The sequence below is a fragment of the Acanthisitta chloris genome, unplaced genomic scaffold, assembly GCF_000695815.1.
Source record: "Acanthisitta chloris isolate BGI_N310 unplaced genomic scaffold, ASM69581v1 scaffold40174, whole genome shotgun sequence".
Taxonomy (NCBI): Eukaryota; Metazoa; Chordata; class Aves; order Passeriformes; family Acanthisittidae; genus Acanthisitta; species Acanthisitta chloris.
Genome location: NW_008668443.1, coordinates 19,379 through 41,003, shown reverse-complemented (window position 1 = coordinate 41,003; position 21,625 = coordinate 19,379). Strand labels below are relative to the sequence as shown.

At 43.4% G+C, this 21,625-nt stretch overlaps 1 protein-coding gene across 1 annotated transcript; it reads left to right on the top strand.

Moving 5' to 3' along the window:
- Window positions 1–368: 368 nt before the first annotated feature.
- FRZB (frizzled-related protein) lies at window positions 369–5,337 on the top strand (the record flags this gene model as incomplete). The annotated part of the gene is made up of 4 exons (XM_009072880.1): window positions 369–434; window positions 2,435–2,639; window positions 2,861–2,924; window positions 4,920–5,337. Coding segments are annotated over 4 exons (446 nt in total), but the record flags the coding sequence as incomplete, so codon positions are not given.
- Between the last annotated feature and the right edge of the window lie 16,288 nt (window positions 5,338–21,625).

The window sequence follows — 21,625 nt, the reverse complement described above, 5'->3', positions numbered from 1 at the left end:
GCAAGGATGTGGAATTGCAGCACCTGTGAGCACAGGAGATACCAAGACTGAATCTTGAATTGGCTTAAAATGAATTATTTTGTCAGTTCAGACTCCAGGTCCGTGTGTCTTTGTTGCATTGTAGTTTGGGTTCAGTTTTTGGGTTTTTCTAGATTTCAGCATGCCAGGCTTTCTCCTCAAAACCTTTAATGGACAGTTCCACAACATCTCCGGAGAGAACAGACCAGGAGTGCCCTGTGGGTTTTAGTATTTTTAATAAGCAAGTCAATTCAGTGATATTTTTTGTTAGGTGTGAGCTTGAGGTTTTGGGAAGATGGTCACTGAACACATGCTCTTTTCTTTCTAAACAAAGCTTTCTGTTTCTGTAGACCGCTGCAAGTGCAAGCCTGTAAAAGCTACCCAGAAGACCTATCTACGCAACAACTACAACTACGGTGAGAACAGCTGCATGGCCAGCTCCCAACAGCTTTAAGGCTGCAGTAAGGGGAAAATGTTCATCAAAAAAACCTGAGTTCCCACTTACTGATGGTTAATCCAATGGTACTTACTACAGGAGGAAGATGTGGCCTGAAACATTGCCAAATTAGAAGGACAGAGGGGATTGGCTTAATGTGTTAGTACAAGAGTGTCTTTGTTGGGTTATTTCAGTGTCAGCACAGGCATTTGGGTTCATACACATCAGTCGTGTGAAAAGTGATGTGGTGAAAATGACGTTGTGAGCTGCTGTGCCTGAACTGCCTCTGTGATTTCCAGCTCTGATATGTTCAGCTTTTGCAGGAAAGGATGTTTTTACTAGATTTCATGCCCACTAACTCACTGTGGGATCTAACAGGTGAGCTAGTGTCTTTCCTTCTCGCACATGAAAGCCAGTGATGAGCACCTTGCCAGCTGTGTCACACTGTCAGTAACACCTGTAAAAGTGCACGTGTCCATATTATGTCTTCCTTTGTCCAGACTGTCCTGGTCTTCAGGCAGATCACAGGTCCAGGCTGCTACTTTTCTTCATACAGTTTGTTTCAAGCAGATTAGGCTGATAAAACCAGTGAGTACATATCACAGAAATTGAATGATTGGGATAATCCTTTTTCCCGTTAGTGATGTGAAGAGCCTTAGGGTCAGTGAACTTTATTTTAATGGTAGTGATTGCATAATACCTAGTCAAATTATGCATTTATAAAATTATTGTCAGACAAGTTTTTTTTGAAAAGCTGTTAAAAGTTAAAAAATTGTAACTGTATTTAAACATCATAGCTATTTTTAGGTCAGTTTTATGTTGTTTTGATGGATTTGTTTGGAAAATAATTAGAGTGACTGTACTCTAGTGGGTACCTGCACATGGCAGAGTGTCTGAGCACACTACTGCCCATCTTCTCAAGCTTCTGAAATTAAAGAGGCTTCAAAATGCATTTGCGATAACTCCGAACTAAAGCAAGATTTTGTTTTGAAATCTTAAAACATTTTGAGAAAGTGGATCACTTGGTGTAAATTGTGCATACTAAATGCACAAGGTAGTGTTTGTTGGCAGCTGTATTTAATGTGCCTGTAGCATGTGCTGGTTGATGGTCATTGTGTAAGTCCATGTTTTTCTTTCTTCTATATTCTATTGTACCTTTTTCACATATGTTAGAAGACATTTGGAATCCAGGGAATCTGCTGTTTGTAGTGGAAAGGGACTCTTGTTTGCAGACTGTGAATAATGTGCCATTCTCTAGAGCATGACCTCTGGGTTGGCTTTGCATTTGCATGTGGTATCAGTTCACTGGTCACTATGAGGAAAGTGAAAAGCTTTGCCTTTGAAAGGCAACCTTTCCTTCTGTGCAACTTAAGGTAAAAAGAAAGGGCAAGGGAGGAAACAATTAGACAGGTCATCAGGTCAAGATCAGGAGCGTTTGGAGTTCATAAAGTGCAGAGCAGATTGGTGCTGGGTCCCTGGAGAGAGAATAAAAAAGGTCATCCAGCAGGAGTAGTGGTACAAGAAGTTTTAATGCACATTCACTTTTGGTGGAAGGTTCAGAGTGACAAATTAAGTTCAGCCATCTGTACTGCAGGTAGTCAAGGAGGGAGCAGCTCTTTGGGATGCAGCTTGAGGGAGAAGGAGAGCATACAAGGAGTAGATTAAATATATTTAACACGGAAAGTGCGAAGAAGGAAGGATGCTAAAGTCAAAGCCCATCTTAAACAAGACATAAATCCAATTGGTACATAACTCCTGCTCCTGCCCATACTATTAAGAGATACACAAAGCTACATGGACCCCTTGGTGGAGAGTGAAGTAATGAAGGGAAGAGATGGGGGTAGGGACATTGCTGGAGTTCAGCTAAGCTTCTGATAATGGACCGTGCAAAAGACTAATCCCAGAGGATATCAAGAATGGCTTGGGGGTGACCTGCATTATCTACTGCTGCTAACAACACTCTCTGTGACTTTTTCCCAGTCATTCGAGCTAAAGTGAAGGAAGTGAAGACTAAATGTCACGATGTCACTGCAGTAGTGGAAGTAAAGGAGATCCTGAAATCTTCCCTGGTGAACATCCCAAAGGACACTGTAAACCTTCACACGAACTCTGGCTGCCTGTGCCCACCACTCAGTGCCAATGAAGAGTACATCATTATGGGCTACGAGGACGAGGAGCGCTCCAGGTAACACCTTCTGCACTGCCCTTGGAGCATATTTGTTGTTATTTGTTCCCCTGTCATAAAGCTGAACTTCAGAGCCATGTGGAAAGGAAAACTTGGTGAGACTGTCTGTACAAGGTATCCAGAGAGGGCAAGGTTCTCTGAAGGCACAGAGATCTTAGTCTTGCATTTGTGTTGGGTTGTTCAGCCTGTTGATGGAATAACTGGTTGTCTTCGTTGTGTAGGTTACTCTTGGTGGAAGGCTCCATAGCTGAGAAGTGGAAGGATCGTCTTGGTAAAAAAGTAAAGGTAAGAAAATACCTCACCAAAAGTCAAGTGTTGCAGGTGCCATGAAACCTAATCCTTTCAAAATAAGGGAAGCAAGTAGAGATATTCTGCCTCCAGTTAATTAACACAACTAACTGGGTGTGTTATTTGTAGTATTCCTTAGAAATGTATGCTGAATAAACTAAAGGGATGCATTAAGTTGCCCCAAAGTATCCCAGTGTGGCAACAATCAAAACCTCTGCCTCAAAAAAAGCAAACCTAAGGAGTGTTTTAATTCTCTAGGGAAAGCTGTGTGTTCCCCAACACATGCCTGCTTAACTGGGGTTGTGATACTGATAAAACCCACCTAAATGGGGCTTCACACATAGTTTCCAGACTAAGGCAGGATTATGGTTTTCAGATTTAATGTTCTTTATATAGAGTTCTCTTACCAAACTGTGTGCATTAGCAACTATTTTAAATTCACCTTCCTGGCCCAGCTGACGGAGGTACCTGACAAGGAAGTCATGTCATAGTGAATTGAAAGCAATGAGCTCAAATGCAAGCAAAGTATCACCAAATCTTAGAGTGGTTTGGGTTGGAAGGGACCGATCATCTTGCATTCCAACCACTCTGCCATGGGCTGGGACACCTTCCACTAGGCCAAGTTGGATGGGGCTTGGAGCAGCCTGAACTCTTCCAGGGATGAGACATCCACAGCTTCTCTGGCAACCTGTTCCAGTGTCTCACCACCCTCACAGAAAAGAATCTCTTCCATGTGTCTAATCTAAACCTACTCTGTCAGTTTAAAGCATTCCCCCTCAACCTGTCACTCCATGTCCCTGTCAGAAGTCCCTCTCCAGCTCTCTTGTAGCCCCTTTAGGTACTGAAAGGTTCTCTTAGGTCTTCTCAGAGCCTTCTCCAGGCTGAACAACCCCAACTCTTTATATGAAAATACATTTTGTTGTTTTCTAGTTTAAATGTTTTCTAATGCCTCTCAAATTCTTGAAGGATTGCCTTTTTATGTTTTGATGCACTGCACAGTATCAGTGGTTTTGATGTTAGGAGTTACACAGAATATTCTTATCTTGACATGGTTTCTCAGCCGTCGATTTGCTGTTATGGTTGTGCCTGTGAGAGTCTTCTCTTCCACTCAGCACTTCCCCCAACAGTGTAATGGTGACTGACAGGAAAATACTGTTGTGATGACAAATGCAAGATTTTCTGTGCACATTTGTCACATGCACAGAGATTGCAGGAGTGAAAAGATATGGGGATCTTATTCCAAGCTGCTGTTTGATTTGGCAGAACCCTATGAAATACAGTGCAGCAGAGCAAATACCACATTACTGCTGTGAGCTGACTTCTGCTCAGTTCCAGTTCTTGGGTGGTAGCTTCTTTTGTTGGCGTTTGTTATGGTTCTGGAACTCACTTATTTTCTCACTTATTTCCTTGTGGTCTGTGATCTGCTGCCTCTGCCCTCACGTCCAGCCTGGGGCTGCTGAGGACCATGCCACATCACCTCTCATCATCATCTTCTTTTCTAAGAGTACCATCAGTTGTACCAAATGTATTTAATAAAAACATTTTATAAAATAAATATTTTAAAATATTTTTACTATGGTTGCTCTTGCCGGCAAAAATAAAAATATAAAAATGATAATAGTATTTAAAAGTTAACAAAAATCACTTGACTTTTTTTTGTCTTGCTTCCCTTCAAGAGTGCACTACTAGCTTTACTTAAATGTTACTATGTTGAAGGTGAGTCCCCTTTGTGCTGAAAACCTTGTGCCTTGTATCAGCCCCTTCACTCACAGAAGCTACAAGAAAGGCAGGATGTTGTTTCCCTATTTGCAGTGACTTTTCCCAATGACCTCTTACTCCACCCCTGATCCCAGCACAGGGTGATGCAGTGAAAACAGCAGCGATGGCTCTTCTCCTTTTGCAGCTATGTGTGAACACATGCATTTGTTTTACATAGGACTTGTTTCTTCTTGTGTAATCTCTCTTGTAATATCTGTGCCTTTCGCCCTGCAGCGCTGGGATCAGAAACTGCGCCACCTGGGCAAGGGGAAGGGAGAGCCTGGACACAGCGACTCGGCTGCGAGGCCTGGCAAAGCCAGCAGTGCCCGGCAAGCACGCAGTTAGATGTGGGATGCCACACGGTGACATGCAAGGGACTATCTACCAAGACTTCATTGTTGGAGCAGCAAAGGAGAAATTGCACTATTGCACGTTATATTCTATTGTTTACTACAAAATAATGTTTTAGCTTATATTAGTTTTTATTCTCCCTCTTGTTTTCTGCCTTTGGTTTGGGGTTTTTTTTGGATGTGTGCAAGCTCTGGAAATATATATTTTTTTTCTGTTGCTAAGAGCTGTAGAAAGCTGCCCTTTTGAGATGGAGAAAGACAAGGACATATCCAATTTACCATTTTATCTCCTGAATCTTCTTAGGGAGAAAATTCTGGTGCAAGCAGAAATGAGATCTGGCCAAGACCATCACTTTAAATGGTGACTCACACTGGCTTCCCCCGTTCACTCTTTCTTGGTCACTGTTTGCTGAAACTTACTGTGTTGGGGGTAGATTGTTACCTGGTTTGAAGTGCATCATTTTTTACTCTGAAATATGTAAAGAAATGATGTTAAGAGAACTGTTTTAATCAGTACAGCTTTGTTAAGTTTTATTATAAATAAACCACTTGTGTAAGCCAAAGTCTAACTTAAAATATTTCCTGCCACAGACACAGCGTGTGTATGTATGTGTACACAGGTGACCTGGTTTTCCAGAGCTCTGGACCTTGCAGGAAGGTTTGTCTAGTTCTGTTCCCATAATTTATAATATACTTCTCTTATAATGGCAGTTTCCTCCCCTTTTCTTTCTTTTCTCAGCTGAGTTTTAGGAGTAGAAGGATTTACCAGGCCTGCTTCTCAGTACAGGTCTGCACTTTATCCGTTGGATTTTGTGGTGTTATTCTTAAATCTGTGCCTACAAAAACAAGTGTTCAATGCTCAGTAACATATGTCCAATAAAAGAATTGTAGTTCTCAACACAGAGGTTACCTGACTTCTGAACCAACATCGTATTTTTTCTATTACTCTGAAAATATAAAAAGCCAAACTTCATTTTTGTGCTTAAATACAATTCTTTGCAGATAGTGCCAACATATTTGGAATTATGGGATGAGGTTTAACAAGGCCAAGTGCTGGTCCTGCACTTTGGCCATACCAATCCCATGCAGTGCTCCAGGCTGGGGACAGAGTGGCTGGAGAGCACCAGGCAGAAAGGGACCTGGGAGTTGGGAGAGCCAGGAAGCTGAACATGAGCCAGCAGTGTGCTCAGGTGGCCAAGAAGGCCAATGGCATCCTGGCCTGGATCAGGAACAGTGTGGTCAGCAGGACCAGGGAGGTGATTCTGCCCCTGGGCTCAGCACTGGTGAGGCCACACCTTGAATACTGTGTGCAGTTCTGGGCTCCTCAGCTCAGGAAGGATATTGAGGTGCTGGAGAAGGTCCAGAGAAGAGCAACGAGGCTGGTGAAGGGACTGGAGCACAAGTGCCATGAGGAGAGGCTGAGGGAGCTGGGGTTGTTTAGCCTGGAGAAGAGGAGGCTCAGGGGAGACCTTATCACCCTCTGCAACTCCCTGACAGGAGGTTGTAGTCTGGTGGGGGTTGGTCCCTTCTCCCAGGAGGACAAGAGGGCACAGACTCAAGCTCTGCCAGGGGAGGTTTAGGTTGGATATTAAGAAGAAATGTTTTACAAAGAGAGTAATCAGGCATTGGAATGTGCTGCCCAGAGAGGTGGTGGAGTCACCGTCCCCAGAGGTTTTCAAGATGAGACTGGATGTGGCACTTGGTGCCATGGTCTAGTAACCATCTTGGGGCTGGATTTGATGATCTTGGAGGTCTTTTCTAACCCAGTTCATTCTATGATTCTGTGATTATCCTCTGTTTTCCTATTCTCTCATGCTCAAAAGAATTAAAATGGGGTGAATCAATGAACAGTCCTACTTGTTGTAGTTTATAGAGGGGAATTTCAAAGTGCAAATGACTGTTGTGTTCTGGCTGTCAAGTACTGTCTTTGGTGCATTAAGGCTGCTTTCAATAACAAAATAGTGTTGAATTGCTAGGTAGTTTGGAAATATGACGGTAAGAAAGCCCAGAAATATTTGAGAATATATATAATGATGCTGTTTTGAGATTTCAGTTAATAACCAGAGGTTTTTGGGACAAGTTTTCCATTGGGCTGGATACCAAACAAGTTGAAACATAGAACTGTTTCCTGCAACACTTGGATTTTTATTTTTAATTAAAGGGGTAATTTAGGGGAAATATTGTCTGTGAAAGGGGTAATTTAGGGGAAAGATTGGCTTGGAGAGCTGACAGTGGACTATTAATCCTCCAGCCAGTTCAGTATTTGCTCAGGGTGCTGCATAGGCCAGCTTAGAGCTGCAGAAGGGCTTTCAGAGAGGAAGCTGAATTAGAATAATTATTTAAACAACAACAAAGCTGTTCCCATTTGAAAACGTCACTGTGATGTATTTTGGACATTGTATCTTTGTGTTTCCATTCTCATCCATGCTGTTGCTTGGTTCTCATGTTTTCTAGCCATGCTACCAGCACACAGGTGGTGTCACAGTAGAGGTTGTCACAGTAGGTATGGCAAGGTGAGCAGCATCACTGAAGCAGCAAGCCCTGTGAAGCCCATTGTCAGTCCTATTTAATGATGGGCTTTGGACTTTTTTTGTAAGAAATCAGTGAACAGCAGTTAATGTGAGAAGGAAAATTCACTGCACAAAAAGCCAAGGAAACCAAACTTCTGAGTAATGATGTTTACTACTGTCCTCCTGTCCCCATTCTTAGTGCTTTTGGAAGAAAGCAAAGTTTGTTCTTTTACGTCCTTGGCTAGTTTCAGACTCCTCTATCTTCCCATGCAATTTAGAATTAGAGACTATGATGTGAATATATGGTGCTTTTTTAATCTCTCCTAAGTTGTATTGAGCTTTGCCTTGTGTTCCCACGTCCTGCACTCAAAGCAGGTCAGTGTCTGCTAACGGGTAGTGTTTTACTCAATTTAATTGTTTGTAAAGATCCTGCTTCTCATGCAGCATCTACTTCATTCCTCCCTTAAAGTAAGATACTCCTAGTTCATCTTTCAGCCCCCATAGCTACGGTCAAAGGATAAAGTAGGCTTTGTGGGGATGGAGCAAAGGAAAGAAATAGATCTGCTTCATTAATTGATGAGAACCGGTTTCTTTCTGATCACCTTCACATGCTTAATGCTTTATTTACTAGGCTGAAACCTGTGCCCATTCTTCATGTGATCCACATGCTGATGACCAGAAAGTGAGGCAACTGGTTTTGGTGCCCTTAATTGCTGTAGATTTGCATCTTCAGTGAAGATATGGTCTGTGGTGGCTCCCCCAAGGCAGAGCAGGTTTGCTTCCCTCTGCACCACAGCAGCCAGGAGGATTGTCTATGTCTCTCTTCCCTTGGCTGAGGGAGCAGGTGAAAGGGTAAAGGGGAGCTTGGTGAGATGTGTTCAGCTCTGTGAGAGCTAGGGCTTGGCAGCAGACACCCCCTCAGAAGGCTGAACAGTATGGCTGATGGGTGAGAAGCATCTTAGTCTGGCCAAGGCTGTTAATCGAGGTGGTTTCCCATGTAGCAACAGCTGGCATGGCTGGGAATCCATGTGAGCCAATGTACACCGAGCTGTGTTCTTCAGAGTTCAATACTGACAATATCTGTGCTGGAGGGGTACAGTGTGGGAGCAAGCTGCCTCTTGCTGCAGTGAGAACAGCACCTGATCATGGGGCTCACCAGGGACAAGAAACAGCTGTTTCTTTCATATCCTGCGCTGTTCAGTGCAGTGTTAGTAAGTGATCCTGCAGTTTGTGCAGGGCTCCACTCTCACTGGAGCCTGGTTCTGTCACTTGCTTCAGGGAAAAAAACCACCTTGAATGGCTGTAAAGCACTGACTGCACCAAAATTTCTAGTGTGGGCTCTGATGGTGTGTGCCTTTTAAATGACTGTCCACATGCTGGAGGGAAGGTTGATTTCCCTCTGTTTCCCAAGTTCTTATTGAACAATATAGAGACAGAATATGGCTTTTAATTTTCCCTTTTTACCTGCAGTGAAACTACCTGGTGAGACACTGGAACAGGTTGCCCAGGGACGTGGTGGCTGCTCCAACCCAGCAGCATTCCAAACCAGGCTGGATGAAACCTTGAGCAACCTGATCTAGTGAAGAGGTATCCCTGCCCACAGAAGGGGGTTGGGACTAGATGATCTGTAAGGTCCATTCCAACCCTTAAATTCTATGATACTTGAGGTCATGGTCAATCTATTATGAAAACTTGTGTAGCTATGAAAAAAGTGCTCTGTAATCATGAAGAGTATTTCCTTGTTTCATTTCAGAATTAGTTTGTTTGGAGGCAGCACTAAAATCCTCTAACAGGAGGGTGAACAGAACAGCCTGTGACAGCCAGCTTGTTAATGGTGTACAACATGGTTATTTCACTGGGTGATGCACATACCTACACATGCACATGTGACCGAGTGTCACGGGATGTATAGAAGGATTGATTGAAACCATGCCTTTCCCACATCTGGGTTAGATTAGTCCAGAGAGAAAATATGCAGCTTAAAATCTCTGTGGATAATTAGCCTGACATGTTGCTTATCAGAAGGCATCCTTCCCTGGTGCAGTTCAGAGGACGAGGAGGCAGGAGGAGGAATAAACACCAGTTACTTGTTCACAAGCAATGTCTCTAATTTCTGGCAGAGGCAGACTCATGGCTTTAATAAAACTGCTGTGGACATCTTAGCAATGGCGTGAAAATAACAGAGCTGATTTCAGCCTGGGAATTATTCTTTTGGTGTATATTTCCTTCAGTTGAAGCCAGTAATAGGCAGTCTATAGGGTGAGAACAACTTTCACACTGCTGCTAATGAGAAGAGCACAGTTCAGGCTGTCAGGGTTGCAGGGGGGGGCAGTGCTGGTGGCAGTGAGCAGCCAGGGAGCCTCCTGCTTTCGGAGAGCCTTTGTTCAGAGAAAAATGCAAATTCAAGAACCTCAGGGGGGTGGGGGGCAAGTGAAAGATACCAGCCTTTTAAAGGGAGGATATGGTATCAAACAGACTATAGAATAGGACTTCACTGGAATCAGGGGGGGTTTATAATGTTTTATAATGTTCTAGTGTGCTGAGTCTGAGAAGTATCAGTGGAGCATAATATTGAAGATGGGATGAAATATGTCGACTCTGAGTGACACCCTGGGGAAATCCAGTGCTGCTGTGAGGGTCCCCAGCTTTGGGCAGCTGCCAGTGCCATTGCCTGCTTCCCCTGCACACTCCTGCTACTTTGTAAGATGCCAAAATCCATACCTTGCAATATAAATTCGGCAGGTAATTCAGTGGGATAGTAAGAATGAATGCACAACTGAACGTTTTGTGCTGGGGAAGTAATGCAGCTGGCGATGCTTAAATGCAGCTGTGTGGGAGAGTTAATAGCTACTACAGTTTCCCTTCCCTGACATGAAATAACCCAAATCCCATACCAGCTGGGCATGTCTGTTCATGGTACAGGCCCAGTAGTCTACAGAGCGTGTGGAGTTGGGCCCCCTGACTTGCCTCCCTGCTCCCTGAGAGAGCAGCACACTCTGCAACTTAGAAAAAAAATAAACAAAGCCCTTTGCTTCATCTGTCTGCCAGTCCAGTAGCTTCCTGTCCTGCAGAAGAAAGCTTAGTAAGTCATTCTGTCACCCATGGAGGGGAGCTTTCATTCCCTCCATAACATGGTACAGGTTATTTGATTATTTGCTTTGCACAGTGGTGTTGGAACATGGGTAGATGCAGGATCAGGTGACAGTTGCTGTCCTGCTGCACATGGAGCCATGCAGTTGCCCTTTCCTGAGGATAAACAGCAGAGCCTTATGCATAAGATGCATTCCTGAATGGTTGCTGCCCCACAGCATTAAGGAGGGTGGCACCAAAACGCAGCATGCCCAGAAAGCTGTTTGTAACTTCAGTGTCACTGATGGCACTGCTAGCACTGAGATCAGCAGCAAAAGTGCTTGGGCTTGACCCTCTGTCAAAATGTTCTCTGTATTTTGGGAGAAGAGGGGAAAAGCAGCTTTGTTCCCTGCAGGGTCCTTGGATGAGAAGTATTTGCCTGCACCTCTGACCTGTTGCCCTGGGGATTGCAGCCCCCAACCCTGAGAGCTGAGTTAATTAATGCCTGGTTCTTTCCATGCTTCCCAAACTCTGCAGAGCATCAGCCCATGTTCCAAACCTGGAGCTGCCTCCACAAGGCTTCCCAGATATGCAGGACTCCTCGGTTTTCAGGAGAAACATGTATAGATGCAGAAATATCTGAAGCCACCTTAGAAGCAGCAGCTGTTTGGACGAGCAGCTTCTCTTCGGTTATGAAATAGGGCAGATGAGGACATAGGAAATCCTGAGGATGAATTATTCCCTCAGTAATTCCCTATGAACAAGCCTTGGTTATGCTGTAAAACCCAGGGGAAAGACCCCCACATCAGTGCTGACTGAGCCTGCTGCTCAGATCCCAGGCTGGGCATGGCAAACCGGGTCACTGCTGCTTTCACAGAGCAGCTCTGAATGCCTACACGAAGCCCAAATAAGCCTTGTCACACAGGAGAGATTATTTGCTCAGAAGTAATCCCCTGCTGGCAGGTAGGGTGCTCTGAGCCAGCCAACTGCCCCTTACCCGCTGCAAGGCTTGGAAGCTTTAAGGAGTGATGATGGAGGGAGATGGGGGAGGGATAGAAATGAGGTGTCAGGCTGAAGGCAGTAAAAAAAAGAACTACTTGTGGCTCTGCTGTGTGTGCCTTTCCCAGGCAGTGCATTGTGAAAAGCACAGATGAATGTGTTACTGTATAACTAAGGGCACCATCACAGGTGAATAGTGGAACTGGATGCAAATGTCATCAACAGCTCTAATATTAGGACTTCCTAAATGTTGAGTGCTTAACACAGTAAATCTGACCTTCCTGTAATAAAGATGTGTGCAGTTATCTAGGGCTTGAAACAGGACACCTGAAGGGATTTTGATCACTTTATCCTGCATTGGGAAGATTGAATGTCTTTGTCTTCCATATGGACCAGTTTCTGTCCCAGGTGGTGTGGCTCCTTCTGGCCCTCTCTTTGCATAGCTGAGATAGGGGAATTTGTGCTAACATTTTTATTTTTTTTGGTCCCAGACTGAGTCACCAGGTCATTGTCCCAGGACATTGGTCACCAGGTCATCCATAATCCCAGCTTCTTCCAGTGTTTCCCTGTGGGTGGTTGTCTGTCCGAGTGACAGGATAACCAGGCTCCTCCATCCCATGCTCCAGGCTCCAATGCCCCAGGGACTTCACAGAGAGCATCATAGTGCCTCTGCTCCCCCTTGCTGGTGTTTTCCTGCCACTCCTGGCCTCACAGAGCCCTTACCCCGGCGCCCCCACTCTGACATGGCATCTGACATTTCCTGAGGGCTTCCTTTCTGATACAGGCTTCCCTCCTGTTCAACACTGGATGCTGGTTTTGCTTTTCCCCTTGCAGCTCTCCCTTTCTGATTTCTTGTGGCTTTCTGCTCGGCTGTCCCCTGGCTGTTTCCTGGCTGCTTATCTTCCTTTTTTCCGCTCATTGTCCCCCGTTCCTGCAGCTGGATCCAAGCCTCCTGCCACCGGCTGATGGGTACCAGGGACGTTTGCTTCCTCCCATCGCCTTGCAACCCCTTTCAAGGGGCTCTGTGGGTATCACTTACAGGGAAATTTGCCCAATCTGTGGAGAATTTAAACTGAAATACACAGGAGCTCTTGGTACATCATTGACCCATGCAGCCCTCATGGTTTAATGTCAGATTTCTCCCACCAGCAGAGTGCCAAGAAATGAAAACGCTGGAGCTGCTGAGAGGTCTGGCTTCTCCTTGCCTGTGTGGGTGGACAAAGTATTCTTCCCTAGCTTTGCCCCTGAAATCAGAGCAGAACAAAACAACCCCAGTCCCCAAACAGCTGATATTTAATACTTCAGGCTGTGCAACTATTCTGTTCCTAAATATTTCGGCTCCTGACTTACAGATTGGCAATGGAGAGCTGAATGTTATTAGGAGAAGTGCTGGGCAGCCCTAAATCCCACAGCTGGAGAAGCTCTTCGGCTGACATCTAAGTACTGGGTAACCCATTGCCCAGTGGGGCAGTTTCTTCTTGAGCACAAAACACAGCACAGGATGTTCTTAACGCACTACTTGAGGAGGAGCAGAAAAAAAAAAAAAAAGAGAAAAAACATGTTACAATTTGCCAGCTACATTTCAGCCTGTGGTTTTAGCACATTTCTTTTTGCTTAAGGGCATGGTGCCCCCTTCCCTTCTTTTCCATTTCATTCCCTTCCCTCTCCTGCCCCAACCATGCCACTACCCTGGGACAGGGCAAGGCAAGGTATGGAAATGAAGGCAAGGGAAGGCAGTGCAGGGAAGGGCAAGGCCAAGAAAGGGTGGGAGAGGGGGAAGAAATGAAGATGTTGTAAAGGGCAAGAGGCCAAAATAATGGGAGAAGCCAAAGGGAAAGTAGAGACCAAAAAAAGTGGAAGGTGTAAAGTATTGGGATGCTGAAAAGGGGTGGGAGACTGGAAGGGAAGTAGAGGCCAGAAAAAAGTAGGGGCTGAAACTGGGGGGGGAGGCTAATGTGCTGTGGGACATTAATGAAATCTCTTTGTGAAATGGAGTCTGAGAGTCTGATGAAGAGTGGAGGCCACTGAAGAATGGGAGGCTGAAAAGGAGCAGAGTCTAAGGAATAAGTGGAGACTGTTCAATAGAGTGAAGGCTTAATATGAAGATGAGGCCCCAAAGGGGTAGAGGGCCAAAGAAGAGAGGTAGACTGAAAAAGAGGAGGCTCATTAAAGAAGGTAGAAGGCAAAAAAGAGTGGAATGGAGTAAACAAGGAAGGCTGAAAAAGAAATGGAGTCTAAAAATGAGGAGGAGGAGGCTGGAAACGAAGTGCAGTAACGAATAAGGTTGGAGAGAAAAAAAAAGTAGAGGCTGAAAATGAATGCAAGACAAAAAAAAAGCTCAATGAGAAGAAAAAATGAGTTGAGAAAAAATAGAGGCTACAAAAGGGTACAGGGACAAGAAAAGGTAGTAGGGAGAAAAAAGGCTTTGCCCCCATGTGATGCACCTGAGTGTGAGGCTGAAAAGGGCAGGAAGCCACAATAATGTGGGAGGCAAAAAGAAAAAGTACAGACCAAAAATGTGGAAAGTGAAAAGTGAGGAGGCGGGCAAAAAAGGGGTGGGAGGCTGAAAATAGGGTAGAGGGCAGGAAAAACATGAAGGCTGAAAGCGGTGGGAGGCTAAACTGGAGCAGGAGTGTGAAAAGGGGTGGAAGTCTGGAAAGGGGTGCTAGGTTGGAGTGAAACTTTAGGACAGAAAAAAGTGGAAGCTGATATGTGGTGGAAGGCTGAAACAGGGTGAGAGGTCAGAGGAAAAGGTGAGGTCAGAAAACACTGGAGTTCAAACTTTGTGGGAGACAGAAAAGTTGTGGGTGGCTGGAACATAAGCGGAAGCCAGGAAAAAATGGACTCTAAAAAGGGGTGGGAGGCTGAAAAGGGGTGGGAGGCCTGACAGCAAGTAGAGGCTGAAATGGGGTGAGAGGCCAAAAGGTGGTGGGAGGCTGGAAAGCAAGAAGTGACCACAAAAAGAATTGGAGCCCTACAGGTGGCTGGAGGCTAAACTGGACTGGGAGGGTGAAAAGGGGCCTGAAATAGGTATTTCAGACAGGTGTCAATTGAGGAACTTCAGTGTTCAGCACTATGTATTAACAGGGTTTTTTATAAAGAAAAAATTGCTTTTTCAGCTGAAATATATTAAAAATACCAAGATACTGGTTTGCTAAAATATTTCTGTTATTTTTTCATTACGATTGGGATTTTATGAGTTATGCTAGCATGTGCCAACATTGTGCTGTTAACCTGTGACTGCTAACACCTGCCCATAAAATACAGGTAATTCACTTGGAAGTGTTTCATTTATCTGTGCCACATATGGGGCTTTGTACCTTCAGTGTAGGCAGCAATGTCTTCTGCTCCATCCACAAAAGTGGAAGAGGAATAACAAGGTGGGAGGTTCCCCTGTACACTGATAGATGCAGCCACAGAAGGATGTGTCCTCGGACACAGCAGTCACAGTCAGCTGTGCCCCAGGGGAAAGGTTTAGGTTGTGCTCTCTGTTAAACAACAAATTGTTGTGAACGGTGAGGATTATTCACCTCGGGAAGTGTTTTCCATGCCTCTGCAATGATAACAGAACCATTGAAATGCTATTTTTCAGTATTTTCAGGCTGTCTTAACAATTACGACATGATGCTTTTCTCAGTGATGTTTTGGCTGTGGGGTTTAGATGAGTGGTGTTGTGCCTTTCCCTGCCTTGCAAGCTTATAAAACAGAGAGGTATGGAAAACTCCTACTCTGGATATACATCCTGCACCTCCAGTCTTATGGCCCACAATGTCACACTGCCTGTAGCATCACTGAGGGTATTTCCCTGTATAGCATCATACAGTGATGAGCAGCACTAGCTGAGCTGTCTCATCAGTAGCCTGCAAGCTCTTTACATCAACTACTAGGCCATAAAAATTCTCTCAAATCTAGATATTAAAAACTGGAAACTTCCTGAAACATAGGCTTTCTTTAGGTGATCTGCCTATTCTTTTTAACATGTCAGCTGTGATATTCACATCCATTTTCACACTGAGAGACAAATAATATGCCTGTCAATAATTCTTTCAAAAAAATAAATCAACTTTTAGCTGTAATTACCCCCAAAGTATCACAGCTAATTAAAGCTGTGCCTAAAGTGAGGGCAGGGCTGCAGCTGCTGGGAGCAGTGTAACACCAGTGCCACCAGATGTGGCCCATTACTGCCCTTCCAGTAGTCAGGGAAAGAAACAAAGTAATTAGAGGAGTTTGGTAAAATGCAATGGTATGGCATGGCTGGGCTTTACCTGCCACAATAACAGAAAGGGTATTGCCTTACCTTGGGATGGAATATACCAATTGGTTTCCATTTGTTTTCCTTTTGATAGTGTGTTTGGGCCATATGCTCTAACCAGAGGCAAAGGGCTGTTGGAATGAGAATCCTCTGCTAGAAGAATTGCAAATGCTTTATCAAGCTTGGAAATGTAATTCCTGAAAGTTACCCAGAAATAAATGCTGGTTCTAATCTCATAAAAAAGCAGCAGGTTTGGCTAACAGCTGTGTAATGTCTTGACTTTTTTAAACATTTATTTAGTCCTCTGATCCTTCTGTGGTGAGAGCTGCATTCAGTGTTAAAGGGTTTATGTGTGAGCACCAGAGCCAGGACACTTTAACAGGGCGAATTGAAGGTTTTGCTCTAATTTGACAATGCTGCTTGCTTTAGTGACTGTGGCTATGAAGTTCTGAACCAAATATGCTGAATTTGTACTTGGAAAATGGTACTCGTACCTTTCCAGGGCCAAACCTCTGCTTGGGGCAGGGCTCTGCAGGTTGGTAATGCAAGCAGAAGTTCTGCTTGGGGCAGAAGATATTTCCTAGGGTATACAGATCTCCCTGATTACTCCCATCTTCAGAGCACTGAAGAGCAGTTTCCTTCTGGCTCTTTCAAAAAGATCTTCTCTATCTGCCTTTCTCTGGGTGCAAATACTGATTTTTTCAGTGAATGCCACACTGCAAGGTGTACCCTTAGCAACTTTCAAATCCAGCTCTGCATTAACACATGCCAACAAAACCACAGTACACTTCTGGTTTTAGTTCTGGGTCATTGGGGTGTTTCAGCTGTTGTTGGATAGATCTTTGTTTCCAGATGGTTTTTTGGGTGGGAATCTTAAGAATAATGTGAAGTTTTCTGATAGGAATGTTTTGATGGTAGAGAGCTGTGCTGAAGGTTTTCATGTAGGAGTTTGCTGTTAGTAGACTGTTGGTTATGCAAGTCTTGCTGTAAGAAGAACGATGAGTTTTAAGCTACAGGATGGAAAGAAGGATGTTAATTTAGTGTGACTTGATGAAAACTGGATGCTTTGTAAAGTGCAGCGTGGGGGGCAAAGTTGAACTTGGCTGTGCAATGAAACTGGTACAGAAAATGAATGCAAGATGGTCCAAGGAGGACTATGCCTCCCTGGTGTGTTTTCCAGCATCTCAGATGATTACAAACTTGATCTTCAAAATATTCAAGACAAGCTGAAATAATTGTAGAAAAATCTGGTCTTGGGCCATAGCTTGTCTTAAAAATAGCAAATTCTTTTCTCCCTCCAGAGAAAACTTGAGTAAAAGCGGATCATCAGGGATAGGTTAAATTGGAAAATTACTGTGAGGATTTATTTTGGGAACTGATGGGTATTGAATTCTCTAACAGGGTTGGCATTGTACCACCAGAAATGGTACCAACACTGTGCTCCGGAGAATGCAGCTTCAGGTTCTTTAAGGCTCATGTTACTTAGATGAGTTTCAGACCACGGTCTAAAGGTATTAAACAAATGTCAGGACCTCTCATTAGAATCACAGCTTAGTTTATAATTGCTCTCTAATTTTGAAGTGGTACATCCTAGTGCTATGATAAGTACAGTGACAGGACTGTGAGAAAATACATTGTTGGGAAAAGTAAAGTGGGTAAGAATCCATGCAAAAACTGGCAATAATGACTGTCTTTGGTACAATTAAAGAACTTTAAGTTCACGTTCATGTCTATAAAGGCCAAAAAATGTCTTTAGGCTGTTTGTAGGCTCTTGAAAATTCAGAACAGAGTAGGAAATGGTAATGTGAGGAAGTTAAAAATGTCTTAGCTATTTCATGGGTGAACTTTGGTGTCTAGAGCTGAGAATTTTGTTTTATCTCTTTAATGCAAGGCATCAACAATAACATTGACTATTTAGTGAATTAGAGGGGACCACACAAGGTCTTCAATTTTATGCAGTGCCACTTTGTTCACTTTTCTCAGAATGCCAAATGTCTGTGCTACAGATCATGAGCTACAAGGTGAATAAGTTTCATATGAGTCAAGTAAAACCCATGTCTGTTAATATAAATTCTTCCTCTATCTTCTTGATTACATTTGTCACTTGTTTGATATTCTTGGCATAGTGGGATTGATCTTTCCACTATGTTTTTTCCCTGTATAAGTTGTTTTCAATACTGTGCCCCATATGTGTTCTCTGGGGTGTTTTGGGGGAGGTTTAGTTTGGTTGGTTTGCTTTGTTTTAAACAAAGTTGGCCATGTTGGGAATATTCTGACTCTTAGATATGTATAAAGGACACAGGTTTCTCCTTTCATAACTCCCAGAAACATCCAGGGATTCTGCCTACTTCAAATTTGTAAACAGGATTCATAAAATAAATGCAGCTTCTTAAACAAATCGAATAATATAGTGGTTAAGAATGCATTTAAACTATTAATTTTCTGTTGTATTCTCTTCAGAGAAGAAACAAGCATAGAAACCAGAAGTGTATCACATTTCCAGTGGCTTATGAGATGCTGTTTATCTTGCTTCTTTTAATTGTATTTTGACAGATTATTAGTGCTTTGATGTAACTTATATGGAGGCTCTCCCTGACTCAAAGTGGTTTTGAAAATAAGGTGGTCTTTGTGGCTGCAGTACATCAGGTTGATGAGAGAGCAGTTTTTAGGAAAACAAATCTACTTTTGGGCATAAAGATGAAAAATATGCTAACTATGTATTCCCAAATGACCTCATTAAAAGTTCTGCCTTTTAGATATGAGGGAAAGACTGTGGGTTACGCTACAAATTAAAGGCTTAGTTGGGAGGCAAATTTCTCTTTTTCCCTGATTTTCAAGGAGAATTCCTAGCTTTGTATTTCCTTTTACACATCTGAATGGCTGCCTGTTCCTACATGTGTGATTCATTCTCCAGAGAAGATGTCAGAGCTGTATTATTTGACTAACTCCATGGGAGTACAGCCAGATCATCTCACTTGAGTCATCCAGATGGCCTAGAGACCTCTGGCTCGTGACATGCAGGGGTCGAAAGAGGTAGGGAAGGGAGAAGAAAGACCCAAGTTGGATGCTCTTCACCCCATTGGCCCAGTGCTCCAGGGAGGACTTCCCTGCCTTGTTGTTTGTCATGGGAAAAAAAAAATGCTCCAACAGGGGTTTGCTCCAATATTGTAAGAGAGAAACTTTGTAGTCTTGAAGAAACTTATTGGCTAACAGAAGTGCTTCCTACCAAGCTCTAACATTGTAGCATTACTGATACATTACTGATGGGGACAGAGCAAAACACAATATATCCTTTTTGGAAGGAATTATGAGTCCAGTAGAGTGAATCAGTGTTTCAGAGCAATGCTACAAATGTAGCTGAGTTCCTTTTTCAACTTGAAGTTCATTTCTTTGTTAAGTTTTGTTGTTGTTGTCATTACATTTGTGTAAGAAATGAGTTAACTTTTTTTAATTTCACTTTCTCGTTTGACCCCAAGAGCAGGAGTTGACTGGAAGCCACAGATTTTTGAGCAGTTCCATAAACTGGGAAATTCCAAACCCAAAAAGCTTCTCATTCTTCATTCCCTTCATTCTTTCAAAAATAATGCAGATATGTTCCCACTGGCAGCTTGTAAACAGCCCAGAAACCCCACTTGTGAGGTTGATGACTTCAGAAATGTGCAGATGTTTTGCCACACAAACTACCTCTGTTTGTTCCCAATGTACTCTGCTAGATAGGCTCAGGGAGGTATCTGAAATGACAGTTCTGACTCTTTTATGCTTAATTATCCTGTTACTTACTCTAGTAGGAGAGTTTAGGTAATGGTGTCCAAACAGAGATGCAAGAACTACTCTTGTAGGGGCATGAGAAGATCAATGATGGTTTAGGCTTGTTTACCTGCAGGAGGTAGAGTATGAAGCGGATGAAATGCCAGCACTTAGTTCATCTTCTAACAGAGTGGAACCTGCAAGAAACTAAGATTTGTAGATTAATGCTCTATGTATCTGATATCTATCACACTCCAGCAAGGACTCTAGATCTCCTTGGCTCTAGCCAGTGTTGTGCAGTGACCTGATTGCTTTCTAATAGCATCTGGACAATTCATCTGGACAATTTTTTTTCCTCCTTTTATTCTTTTTGTCATGCTTACTGCAATTCCATGGGTGTGTGGGGCATTTGATTTTGTAGCAAGCCCCTTATGATTGCAAAAATCTGTTGTAGGAAATAGGAGAGGAACTAAGTATCATCTACTAGGTAAATATGTTTCTCATACCCATCTATCCCTCTTTTCTTCATCCCTCTACCTCTAAATATAGGGCACCTCCATCTCCATTGTTCTTAAAAGCATAAAATACAAGAAAAAGTTGGATTATGTGGGTGTTGTCTTCTGAGGATGCTTTAAAACCCAAGTACATGCAGTTTACAACCTGTACTTGGAGGTTCGGCCCATATTATGAAGGTGTTCAAGGTCAGGCTAGATGGAACTCTGAGCAACCCAGTCCAGTGGATGGTGTCCCTGCCAATGGCAAGGGGAGTTGAAACAAGGTGATATTTAAGGTCTCTTCTTCCAACCCAAACTGTTCTGTGGTTCCATGACTTTGACCTTTTCTCATTCGCAGCACCTTAATAGCTCTATTAGCTGCTGCAGTCTTACCAGATGCAGAATTGCAGTACAGAAACCTAATGGGAAACAAACTTTTGGCTAACCAAGACCACAGGGATTTTGTGAATTAGTTGCTGGAAGAAGAGGCCCCTTGTTTGCTGTGTGAAGCGGAACAGCTCTGCCAATGTGGCTGCAGCAGCTGCACTGAAGCTGCTGGTGCTGGTAGTCTGCAGCCTGTGGATCACTAGCTGGAAAGACTACGACAACTTTTTGTTACAGCTTTTGGAAACTTCTACCAATGTCTGAAATGAAGAGAAATATAGAGTAATTCAGGTTTGAAGGGACTGCTGGAAGTCATCTAAACCCGGTTAGATAAGGCTGCTCAGATGCTTGTTCACCGGAGTTTTACATATCTCCAAGGATGGAGATTCTGCAGTTTGCAGACCATCCTTGCGGTGAAAATAGCTTTCCTTATACCTGTTGTATATATTATTATCTTCTGAGGCCTGCCAAAGGCTGTATCTCATCTCAGTGCTGCAGTTTAACTGGATCTGACACAAACTGTGAATGAATGCAAAATAATTTGTGGATATCTTTGTATCACAAGTTGAAAGAAATACTTTCTTCCAGGCTAAGAGTCACATGGAAAATAGTTTTTCTTGAGTTTCTGACCTTTTTGCAAACCTTGAGGCTTTCTTCCCCCCAATAAGTAAAGCAAACGGGAAACTGGGTTGATCTTCTAAAGCACTGGGATGATGAGCCCATCACTGTGAGTCAATGTAAGTGATTACCTTCAATGCACTGGAGAGCTGTCAAAGCAGCATGTGTGCTCCTCCTCCTGCTGTATCCTGAAGTATAGTCTGAGACAATGGTGTGATGGCTTGAGTGCAGCAGCTAATGGAACTTTATTGAACTTTTCCCTCAGTGCTGAGAAACGACAAGCGGCAGGAGGAGTTTGACACTGAGCAGTTGCTTTCCTTATTTATCCAGGCAAGAAAGTGGCTTTTTTTTTTTTTTAATGTGACCATTGTTCGGAATTCCAGCTATTTAAGTGGAGATAGAAGGCACAATGGGCTCACTAATATTTTTAAGATAACTTCATATGAAAGTATGCAGGCAAATAACTGGGGTTAAAGAGGATGAGGAAAACCAGTACTTGCAATCTTAGACTTCCCTC